The sequence below is a fragment of the Mirounga angustirostris genome, unplaced genomic scaffold (genome assembly GCF_029215605.1).
Source record: "Mirounga angustirostris isolate CCGP_5_RB_7025 unplaced genomic scaffold, mMirAng1.0.hap1 SCAF_3, whole genome shotgun sequence".
NCBI classification, from domain to species: domain Eukaryota; kingdom Metazoa; phylum Chordata; class Mammalia; order Carnivora; family Phocidae; genus Mirounga; species Mirounga angustirostris.
In genome coordinates this window covers 188375247-188387864 of record NW_026991711.1, presented here as the reverse complement: position 1 = coordinate 188387864, position 12618 = coordinate 188375247, and the positions used below count along the sequence as shown (strand labels likewise).

General features: G+C 38.8%; 1 protein-coding gene across 11 annotated transcripts in view; it reads right to left on the bottom strand.

The window, feature by feature from the left end:
• The window catches only part of GIGYF2 (GRB10 interacting GYF protein 2), a 149658-nt gene that overhangs the window by 36869 nt on the left and 100171 nt on the right, over window positions 1–12618 (bottom strand). For all 11 annotated transcript variants that reach the window (XR_008505561.2, XR_010410348.1, XM_064587258.1 and 8 more), the window contains 4 exons: window positions 7628–7794; window positions 4057–4148; window positions 2492–2599; window positions 1417–1517 (listed from right to left, as the gene is read on the bottom strand). Coding sequence is in view for 9 of the 11 variants with exons in the window: in XM_064587258.1 (XP_064443328.1) it covers window positions 1417–1517; window positions 2492–2599; window positions 4057–4148; window positions 7628–7794 (468 nt within the window). In the remaining 2 variants the exon portion in view is untranslated. The remainder of the gene's footprint in view (window positions 1–1416; window positions 1518–2491; window positions 2600–4056; window positions 4149–7627; window positions 7795–12618) is intronic.

The window sequence follows — 12618 nt, the reverse complement described above, 5'->3', positions numbered from 1 at the left end:
TCCATCTTTATAGATGAGTAAGCTATAGGTCATGGGTAGTTTCATAACATTCCCGAGGACACACACCAAGCACGCGGCCATGCCAGGATTTAAACCCCAGTGTATTAGATCCCAAAGCCCACAATATCTCCAGAAGCCATACAACCTCTTACTGCACGCCCAATAGAGAGTGGGGTCAAGAAAGGTGTATAACTGTGAAACTAGAGAGTACTAAGTAGTTGTATGATGCTGTGAATGTATTAAATGCCACTGAATTGCTCATCTAAAAATGGTTAATGTTATGTTATGTGAATTTCACTTCAAAGAGAAAGAAAGAGGTACAGCTGGAGCTGGGGAGGCCTCTGGAAAGGCTGGGCAGGTCTCACAAATGACAACAGGTCCTACTGACCTGCAAGGCAACACAGAGTCAGATGCAGGAGTAAACAAATAGATAAAGACTTCTGAGTCTGCTTTCCTACTGCCAGCACAAGGTTTGCTGATACCACTTTCCAGCATTCTCTATTCCCTACACTATTTCTATACTATAAATTATTGGTTTTATAAAACGAATGGACTATTTGTAAAGGGCCTTGATCGTATCATACCCAAAGAAAGAAACTGTTTAATAAGGTACTTATAAATAGTTCCCCCAAAATTGGAGAATATTTTAACATCCGAACTATAAATGGCTACCAAGAAAAAATAAGGTACACAGAGCAGGGAAAGTTGATGAGGGATGATAATCAGTCCTTTTCCTGCTATAATCCCCAGGATCAGTGTTAGCAAGAGACTATCACCTGACAACCTTAAGGGCTCTAAGAAAAATCCATCAACGCCTATAGTTCCTGAGAATTGTCAACACCAACTATAACCTCTTGTAAGGACTATCCATGGTTCAAACTACCTACCTCTGCAGGTATCAAACCTTAAAATCCAGAAGTGTTCCACCAATATCAAGACTTTTTTAAAATCCCAGACCCAAATTTTCTAATTAGATGCAAAACGATCAGAGAATGAGGTAGGGTGTTCACTTTAAAGCAGGCTTTTTTCATCCCAAAACTTCTGGGTACCTATAGTGTTAAGCTATATATTAACACTTCACTCAAAAGAATAGTTGTTTTTACTTAAGCTTTTTTTTCTTTTTCCACTCTGGCTGGCAGAAGTCCAAAAACAATTCAGAGGACTTTTCCACACTGGTTAGAGCAACATAAAAAGAGAGGCTGATTCAAATTCATGAAATTTATCTACTAAACACTTGTAGCAAATCCTTAACAATATATTTTCAATAATATTTTCAATCCTTTGCTGGGGTCTATTAACTATTTGTTAATATTCAACATAGAACGGTTCAAAACTGACACATTTTTAAAAAATTGAACTATAAACTAAGAGTCTAAATCTTCAGAGCTACACTGAAGACCAAGCTCCAATTTTTACCTGTAGGCTGTGAGGCTGCTGGCTGAAGCTCCCAGATAGAACCAGTATCTGGCACCGACACAGACCTAGTTACTGAAGGAATGATGTTCTGATCAGATATTCTGTAAAAGGGAAATAAAAAAATCAACTTGTTCTTGTCATTTGCAAAAACAGATAAAGAGGAATTTCTACAGGATTGGTAAGATTTCCAGGCTATTTGTCCAGAAAACTCCTTCATTGTTTTAACTAAACTGTAACACGACCAAAATGTTTAGAAGAGGAACAAAGATAGAGGCCCAGTCATCATACTTCCGGAATCAAGGTACTAACAAATGTTGATTTCTAGATAATTCATATACCTATGGCCTTAAAAAAACTCAGAATATGTCAATAAGAGTAAAAGAGGCAGCATGTTATAATGAAAAACCCATAGACCATAAGTCAATGGAGTTCTTTAGCCTCTCCGTGTATCAGGTTATCCATCTGTAAACTGGCACCTTACTGCCTAACATGCCTACCTCACCCGCTGGGTTAGGACTGAAAAGAGAAATGTGGAAGATTTTGGTTAAATTGGACAGTAAGGTTTTTAAGACGGTCATGGATACCTCTGAAGGAAGTACAGCAAGTACTGCCCTGAATGATAATCTGAAACTACAGAAATTTAAGACTTTTAGCATAATTTCCTTTTCCTCAGACTTATCTTAATGGCTTTTGGGTTCTGAAAAATTTTTACTCTGTGTGGTAGTGTGCGTATCTTTCTTGAGATCTCATGGGTGAAAAGGAGATTAAACTTCTAGACTGTAATTTTTTTATTGTGGTTCTGTAAGAATACATTGCTTTTCCAATACTGTCATTATTCTGAGGTTCTTATTTGAAATTTATCCTCTATGAGTAAAAAGATCAAAAATGTTTTATTGCCAGCTTATTATTTTTAAAAGCTATATTCTGGTTTTACATACAATACACACATATGTGTCCTGTGTGGGTATTTTGATACCAGAGTTCACACATTATACTAAAATTTCCTTTCTTCTCTTTCTTTAATACACACACACACACACACACACACACGACACATCATGGAATGACCACCAACCTCATTTTCAGAGCCTGGAACTGCTGGAGAAGAAGAGCCAACTGTTGCTGCTGCTGCGAAGACAGGGCTGCTTTCTGTTGCTGAGCCAAAACCTGTGCGTACTGTTGTCTTCAAAAAGTAAAATAAAGTGTAACCTGTCTATGCACATTTAGTACACTTTACTGAGATACTGAAAGACAAAGGTCAGTCCACCACCCCCCAAAAACACCATTAGAAATAGCTATCAAATAAATCTTAACAATTCTTCATGATAAGGATAGTTACACGGAAATTCTCTACTTCATTCTAAAAAGAACTGAACTTCTAGATAACATGCTCAAAGAGGACAGCAAAAAAAAAAAAATACAAAATGTCAAAAACTGTCAAACTCCCCGAAAATATCAGAAAGCAAGTGAAAAACAGATCTGAATACCTTCTTTCACATGAAGTACCTTTCGCAAAAATAAAATCACTTGTATAAAAATTCTCAAAATTTATGTTTCAGCTTGGAAAATTTTAGGTTAAGACTTTTTTTCACAGGGGCTCTGGGTGGCTCGGTCATTAAGCGTCTGCCTTCGGCTCAAGTCATGATCCCAGGGTCCTGGGATCGAGCCATGCATCGGGCTCCCTGCTCCACGGGAAGCCTGCTTCTCCTTCTCCCCCTCCCCCTGCTTGTGTTCCCTCTCTCGCTGTGTCGCTGTCAAATAAATAAATAAAATCTTGGGGGGGGGGGAAGATTTTTCTTTCCCCAACTGGATGAGAGGTAGAAAAATTTTTTTCTGTAAAGAGCCAGACAGTAAATATTTTCAGCTTTGCAGGCCACATGCAATTATTCAATTCCGCCACTGCCGTGCAAAAGCAGCCGTAGACAACACACCAACAAACGCGTGTGGCTGTGTTCCTATAAAACCCTGCTCATGACAACAGAGATCAAGCCAGTTTGCCAATCTTCGCACCAAATGACAGCAAATCTTACTTCTTCTACCAAAGGGACACATAATCTAAGTGATTCTGCCATCATTCCACACCAATGCTAACAGTATAAATTTTTATTTCTTTCCTGCCCTCTCATCTATGTTTTTTCACTGTGGCATTCAAAGTTGAGCCATTTAGGAGGCATTTAATTCTTAAAATGCTTTTGTTTCTTGCTTTAGGAGCTAAAGAGCAAAATTCTAGTTATGTGTCATTTTCTGCAAATTTCTGGTATTTAAGAAGGTAAGACCAAACTCCAGATATATAGTGGTAACATGCCACTAGCTAAGTGACTGAAGTATCCTATAAACTTTTAGTTCTCTGCTGTAAAAGGTGAAACTTGGGAGATTTTATCTAAAGGCACCTAGGGGCTCCTGGGAGGCTTAGTCAGTCGAGCATCAGACTCTTAGTTTCAGCTCAGGTCATGATCTTGGAGTCCTGGGATTAAGCCCCCCATCGGACTCTGCAGTCAGAGGTGATTCTGTGTGTCCCTCTCCCTCTGCCCCTCCCCCCACTCTTGTGCACTCTCTCTCAAATAAACTTTTCAAAAAAATGTTTTTTAAATAAAGACACTTTGAATACTGCAGTGCACCCTACTGCGTTACTGCTCTTACTGTATTAAGAACTGCTGGTACTGAAGATGCTGCATCTGGTACAAGGCCGTGAGCTCCTGCTGCCTGGTCAGTCGTTCCTGGTCCAACTCCCCCTAGGAGTGAAGGGGCAGGGGAAGAAATACCACTGAACAAAGTGCAAAGAGCATAAAAGCCATTTACTACATATTATCTGAAAGCAAACTGAATCTCAGACCTTCACTTCCCACCTCCCCTTATGCTCCAAAACACTCAACTATTACAAAAACTCTTAAAAAGCTAAACAATGCCATCTAGTGGAAAAAGATGGTGTCTGCATTATAAGAGATTCCCTAGGGTGGGAAAGGGATCCTTGTTTCAGGGACTGTTCTCTCCTCCTACCCTTGAAGTTAAATGTTGTACTGTACTCCACAGTCATTATAAAAAATGTATTATTTCTCAATGTTAAAAGTGGGTGGCTCAGTCTTTAAGCGTCTGCCTTCGGCTCAGGTCATAATCCCAGGGTCCTGGGATGGAGCCCCGCATCGGGCTCCCTGCTCTGCAGGAAGCCTGCTTCTCCCCTCTCCCACTCCCCCTGCTTGTGTTCCTGCTCTTGCTATCTCTTACCCTCTGTCAAATAAATAAATAAATAAAATCTTTATTTAAAAAAGAGTGATCTGGAGATCATGCAGAAATTAAGAGAAAGGGCACAAAGCTTTCAGAAAGGAGTAAAATTATCTGTTAATGTTACGGTAGGAATTTGACAAGGGCCCATAATGAATACAGAGAGCAGCATAGAAGTATGTCTTGTTAAAGATGCTGAAAAGTTTTACATTAACAAAATATGAAAGAGCTTTGAACACTGTAACTTTCCAAATTAGGTGTTTCTATTGCTATTAATATATCATGAGTTAGAGGGGTGCCTGGGTGGCTCAGTCAGTTAAGTGTCTGCCTTCGGCTCAGGTCATGATCCCAGGGTCCTGGGATCGAGCACCACATTAGGCTCTCTGCTAAGCAGGGAACCTGCTTCTCCCTCTCCCTCTGCCTCTGCCTACCACTCTGCCTACTTGTGCTCTCGCTCGCTCTCTCTGTCAAATAAAAAAAGCTTAAAAGTATGTGTATGTATGTGTGTGAAGTTAGAAAAAAAAAACTTTAGTTTATGTTTCAAATAACATAGATGGAATTTAAATTCTGAAAAATTAAAATTGGAAAAAGAATGAAATGTGAAGTGGAAGATAATAGAAATAATAAAAGCATAAGGGCGACATAGATTAAGGCAAATCATTAGTGAATAGTTTATATCTTTATCGTACATACTATGCTTTGGAATAAAACACTGGATATACAATTTCTTGGGGTGGAGATCATTTGAAATTCAGGGACATTTTTCTTTCCCATTAAATACTGGAGGATGGGAGCTACACTTGGTTAATCTAAAATTTCTACATTTCGGGGCGCCTGGGTGGCTCAGATGGTTAAGCGTCTGCCTTCGGCTCAGGTCATGATCCCAGGGTCCTGGGATCGAGTCCCACATCGGGTTCCCTGCTCCTTGGGAGCCTGCTTCTCCCTCTGCCTCTCTCTCTTTCTGTCTCTCATGAATAAATAAATAAAATCTTTATAAATAAATAAATTAAATTAAATTAAATTTCTACATTTCGGGTGCCTGCGTGGTTCAGTCCTTAAGCCTTCGGCTCAGGTCGTGACCCTGGAGTCCTGGGATCAAGTTCCACTTTGTGCTCCCTGCTCAGCAAGGAGTCTGCTTCTCTCTCTGACCCTCACCCCACTTATGCTGTCTCTCTCTCAAATAAATAAATAAAATCTTAAAAAAAAAAAAAAAACTACATTTCAAGGTATATTCATCATCAAGGTGAACTCTCTTCTTATCAGTGCTATTCAGGGCAACAGCAACAACAGCTGACAGAAGCAGAGCTTGCCATGGTTCTTCCCATAACTGAGGCTCAGCCCCTATAACTAGAAGTCAGGAAATGGGCTAGGGCAAACATGACAAGCTCCAAGGGATGAACTTTCAGCTCTGAAACATGCACGATAACCCATCCCAATTTCAGAAAAGGGAAATAGAGCTCAAACTTGGTATAGAAGTTAAATGTTTATACGAGAATACACAATTCATTTTTCTTTGGATTTATAACAGAAATGTCAGAAATCATTCCCCTCACCTAGGAATCATCACTGTTCTCCAAATTATACAAGGTCTCAACCCATCAGTGGATTGTGACATCAATTACTGGGTCAAGATCAACATTTATATGGAAAGGGAGGAAGGGAGGGAAGAAAATATGTGCATGGCACAAAATGCTTTGTGAAACTTGTTTCACAAATATACACATACACTTATGAATGTACAGAGTAGTGATGTAAAACTCACTTATTTTACTACAGGCTGTGGCCAAACAAGTTTGATGGCCACTGTTCTTACCTATGAACCCGTAGGACCATAAGAGAGTTTGTGTCCTGTTTACCTTGATAGCATAAGAACCTACCACAAGGCCTAGCACAGGCCTTAACTATGTAGCTGATGAATAAATCAATGGTGGCTGCTGCTGCAGTGACCCAGTGTTCACACTACAGGTGTCTGGCTACGGCCACTTCTGACTACAGCAGCCACCCAACACTCCAACCTGGAGAAGGAAAAGTAAGGCAGCCATCCAAAGCCCTCCAAAGGGAACTCTATAGGGAGAGGCCTAGAGGCAGCTGCAGAGGAGTAAGATTTCCCCTTCAAAGGTATTCCAGTGTCAGTGTACAAGGGAGGTTACATTATGATCCAATTTTTAGTTAAAACGCCAGTAACTTATATTTTAAAAAAAAAAAAAGTATTCAATTCAAAATACTCCAAAGCACTAGAATTTTTTATTAGTAACATTTATTTGCTTTAAGGTAAACCTATAGGGGCGCCTGGGTGGCTCAGTCGATTAGGCGACTGCCTTCGGCTCAGGTCATGATCCTGGAGTCCCAGGATCGAGTCCCGCATCGGGCTCCCTGCTTGGCAGGGAGTCTGCTTCTCCCTCTGACCCTCCCCCCTCTCGTGTGCTCTCTCTTTCTCTCTCAAATAAATAAATAAAATCTTAAAAAAAAAAAAAGGTAAACCTATAATTTAGGAACTTTATGAGTCAGAAAGCAAGAAGCAAAAAGAGGTAAGGGAAGGGGAGGAGAGGAGAATGTGCATTCTGATTAGAGGCAAAAAGGAACTCAAAAAAGTCAACTTAACTGAAGCACAGCAGATAAAGTTAAAAGCTCGAAGTGAACCTAGAAAAATAAGGAGCCAGAATATGTAGGACCTGACAGGCAAAACAGGTAAGATGTTGTTTTTTATTCTATACCTGCTGGGAAGCTACTGAAGGATTTTGTTTCTTTAGAATTTGGGGGTGGGGGGGATGGGGAGGTGGGGGGAGTGGGGTTGAACACAGGTATTTGAATTTTGAAAAGATCGTTATAGCTAGGTATGCAGCCTACAATCCAGACTGCCCATTGCCATTTCAATTACTTTAAAAAAGTACAGTTTCTTCCTCATTAGATGCAACATCTGTGTTGTGTTTACAAAGAGAAGCAAGGGTTTCTGCATCTAGTATGTGTTCTGGGTGAGCTATAAGGTACTTACCATATGAGGAGGGGGAGCTGGACCGGGAGAGAAGGGAACCCTTCCCCACATTTTCATGATATCACCAAGAGGTTGGAAGCTTTCATCACATGCTCTCTTCACCAACAAAGACATAGTAAAATAGCCGGCCTGAAACCATTCCGCCATCTCCTGATTATTGAAGGGACCTATAATAGTACCAATTAAACAGAAGGGCAATAAAAATTCTTTCAGACTGAAAAGGAAAAAAATATTTCCTGAATCTGATCCTTATCCAGAGGTACACCTTGTTCAGGTGACACCTGTCAAATATTTTGTACAATATTTTAATTTAATCCATCTCCAAAGGTAGTAAAAATAGGCTTCTAACTAATAAAATACAACAGAAATTATTTTGAAATAAGATTTCTGTCTATACATCCCAAATTCTCTGTGGGGCATTAATTATTTTAAGGAGCATAAATGTCTACATCTCAATCTCTACAAATTCATTTATCAGAAAAGTATAATAAAACTGAGAAGAGTATGTTTGTTACTTTATATTACTAAGGCATAAAGAATATAAACATGTAAGGCTAAATATGCTTTCCTCTAATTTTCATTTTCTGCCAGATTATTAAAGGTTAGTAAAGTATAAATAATAATCTATTAAATTAAGATAATTCACAATTGATTTACCCAGGTATGACTAAATCTGGCTGGAGGCAGGGGCGCAACGACATTCTCTAGATGTTTTTACAATTAAAAATCAAGTATTTTATACATAAAATTAACAAATGCACTCTGATCCATAACCATTAATTAATTCATACAGCAACTATTTACTGAACACCAATTATATGGGTCTAGGCAGTGGGAATACAATACTAAATAAAACAAATCCCTAGAATGTCCAATTCTGGGAAGATGGAATAGATGTACTTATCCCTGCTCCTCCTGCTAAATTCAACAAAAAACCCTACACATTATATACAAAAGAAGACTCTGAAGAGTAGGGAGAAGGCAGACTGGCTAGAACCCTGGGGCCTAAGAAAACACATAGTGGTGAATTCCCTGACTTTTCATTTTACCTCATGTATCCCAGATTTGGAGCAGAAGCAGCCAGTAACAAAAAACATGACTCAATATGTACAACAATTATATGCTATCTACAAGAAAGTCATTTCAAATATAATATAGGCAGGTTGAAAATAAAAGGATAGAAAAAGATGTATCATGCAAGCGTTAAACAAACAAACAAAAACACTAGAGTGGCTATATTAGTATTTGATAAAGCAGACTTCAGAGCAAAGAAAATTACCAGAGAGGGATATTATATATCAATAAAGGGTCAATCCACCAATCCACAAGAAGACACAGCAATCATAAAAGTGTATGCACCAAAGCTGTAAAAATATGTGAAGCAAAATCTAATAAAACTGAAAAGACAGAGAAATCCCCAATTACAGCTGAAGACTTCAACACCATTCTCATGACAACTGACAGAACTAGACAGAAAACCAACAAGATTATAGAGCTCAACAAAACCATCAATCAACAAGGTCCAATTGATATTTATAGAACAGTCCAAGGACAGCAAAATACACATTCTTTTCAAGTACCCAAAGAACATACAGCAAAAAGAACTATATTCTGGGCCATAAATAAATCTCAATACATTTTTAAGAATTGAAATTATATATTGTGTGTTTTTCAACCACAATAAAATCAAGCCAGAAATCGTTAACAGAAAGGTAACAGGAAACCAAACACTTGGAAACTAAACACACTTCCAAATTAACCACAAGTAAACGTGGAAGTCTCTTGGGGGCCTGGCTAGCTCAGGCAGAAGAGCATACAACTCTTTTTTTTTTTTTTTTTTTTTAAGAATTTATTTATTTATTTGACAGAGAGAGACACTAGCGAGAGAGGGAACACAAGCAGGGGGAGTGGGAGAGGGAGAAGCAGGCTTCCCACTGAGCAGGGAGCCTGACACAGGGCTCCATCCCAGGACCCTGGGATCATGACCTGAGCCGAAGACAGACGCTTAATGACTGAGCCACCCAGGCACCCCGAGCATACAACTCTTGATCTCAGGATCATGAGTTCGAGCCCCACTTGGGTGTAGAGATTACTTAAATATATATTTTTCAAAAGTGGAGGTCTCATGAGAATAAAAAAAAAATACACTGAACTGGGGGGTGCCTGGGTGGCTCAATTAGTTAAGTGTCCAACTCTTGATTTTGGCTCAGGTCATGATCTCAGGGTTGTGAGCTCAATCCCCGCGTCAAGATCACATGCTGTGCGTGGAGCCTGCTTAAGATTCTTTTTACCTCTCCCTCTGCAACCCCCTCACCTCTCTCTCTTTAAAAAAAAGGCCCCGGGGGGGCACCTGGGTGGCTCAGTCGGTTAAGGGGCTGCCCTCAGGTCAAGTCATGATCCCAGGATTCTGGGATCAAGCACCGCATCAGGCTCCTTGCTCAGTGGGGAGCCTGCTTCTCTCTCTGCCTGCCGCTCCCCCTGCTTGTGCGCGTGCTCTCTCTCCTCCTCTCTCTCTCTGCCAAATAAATAAAATCTTTAAAAAAAAATACACTAAACTGAATGAAAATGAAAATATATGTATCAAAATTTGTGGTACCACAGTTAAAGAAGTGCTGAAAGAGAAATTTATGGTACGAAATGCTTACATTAGAAAAAAAAGTCTTTCAAATCAATACTGTAAGCACCCACCTCAAGACCCTAGAAAAAGAAAAGCAAAATAAACCCTAAGAAGGAAAGAAAGAAGAGCAGAACTCAATGAAACTGAAAACAAAAAAATAGTGAAAAAAATCAATGAAACAAAGCTGATTCTTTGAAGAGATCAATAAAATTAACAAATCTGTAGCAAGACTGACAATGACAAAAGAGAAATGAACAAGTGACCAACATCTGGAATAAAACAGGGGCTATTACTACAGAACCTGCAAACATCAAAAAGAATAAGGGAGGGCGCCTGGGTGGCTCAGTTGGTTAAGCGACTGCCTTCAGCTCAGGTCATGATCCTGGAGTCCCGGGATCGAGTCCCACATCGGGCTCCCTGCTCAGCGGGGGGTCTGCTTCTCCCTCTGACCCTCTTCCCTCTCTTGCTATCTGTCTCTCATTCTCTCTCTCTCAAATAAATAAATAAAATCTTTAAAAAAAAAAAAAAAATAAGGGAATACTCCAAATAACACATAGATTTGACATCTTAGATGAAATGGACGAATTCATCAAAAAACACAAACTACCAAATCAACCCATATTAAATCAGGAATTTAAATAGCCCCTGTAACTATTAGGGATATTGAATTTGTAATTTTAAAATTCCAAAAAAACAGAGCATCTGTCTGACTCAGTGGGCAGAACATGTGACTGTTGATCTCAAGGTCATGAGTTCAAGCCTGGCCCATGTTGGGCATAGAGCCTACTTTAAAAAAAAATCCCAAAAAAGAAGTCCCCAGATGTTTTCACTAGGGAATTCTACAAAACATTTAAAGAAGAATTAACACCAATTCTAAACAGTCTTCCAGAAAAATAGGAGAGGGACTAATTCCCAGTTCATTTTATGAAGCTAATTATCACTCTGATACTATAATCAGACAATGAGGATACCAAAAAAACTACAAAACAACATCCCTCATGAACACAGACACAAAAATCCTTAACATTACCAAATAGGATCCAGCAATATATAAAAAGAGTTATACAGCATGACCAAATGGGGTTTACTCCAAGGATGCAAAGCTGGTTCAATATTCAAAATGCAATCAATTTAATCCACCAAAGTTGCTAAAGAAGAAAAATCACAGGATCCTATCAACAGATGCAGAAAAAGCATTTGAAAAAACCAATACCCAAACTCTCAAAAAATAAGGTACTTCCTCAACTTCATAAAGAGCATCTATAAAAAGCCAGCAGCTAGTATTACACTTAATTATTTAAGACTGAATGTGTTCCTCTTAAGATAGGAACAGAGGAAAAACAAGGCAAGTATGTTTGCTCCCACCCATCATATTCAACACAGTGTTGGAATATATAAGGCAACAAAAGGAAATAAAAGGCATAGATTGGAAATGAAAAAATAAAACTGTCCCTACTTATAGATGACAGTAATGTCTACAAAGAAAATCCTATGGAATGTAACAACAACAACACACTCCTAAAACTAATAAATGAGCTCAGCAAGGTCAGAGACTAAAGACAAACATCCAAAATTCAATTCTATATAGTAACAATGAACATAAAGACATTTGAAATAAAATTTACAATTACTCAAAAAAAAAAAAAATCAAGTAGATGCAAATCTTTTTTTTTTTTTTTAATTTATTTATTTGACAGAGAGAGAAACAGAGAGAGAGGGAACACAAGCAGGGGGAGTGGGAGAGGGAGAAGCAGGCTTCCTGTGGAGCAGGGAGCACAATGTGGGGCTCAATCCCAGGACCCTGGGATCATGACCTGAGCTGAAGGCAGACGTTTAATGACTGAGCCACCCAGGAGCCCCTCAAGTAGATGCAAATCTAATAAAAGCATGTGTAGAATCTATGCTGAAAACTACGTAAGTTCATAGATTGGAAGACTCAACATGGGAAAGATGTCAATTCTCTTGAAAATGATATAGAGGTTTAACACAGTTCCTATTAAAATCTCAGCAAGATATTTAAATATAGATTTTTGAATACAATTATATGGTAAATATAGATAAGACTATTCTAAAATTTATATGGAAAGGCAAAGGAACTAGAAAAGCTAAAAACTGTTTTTATAAAAATAAACTAGGAGAAAAAAAAAACGGGAGGAACCAGTCTACCCAATTTCAAGACATTATATAGCTACAGTAACCAAGACTATGGTATTGGTGGAAAGACAGACACACAGATCAGTGGAACAGAATATAAAGAACACAGAAACAGACCAACATAAATATGCCCAACTGAATTCTGACAAAGGTACAAAAGGAATTCAAAAGAGGAAGATGGCTTTTCAACAAAAGGTTCCAGAGCAACTGGACATCTATC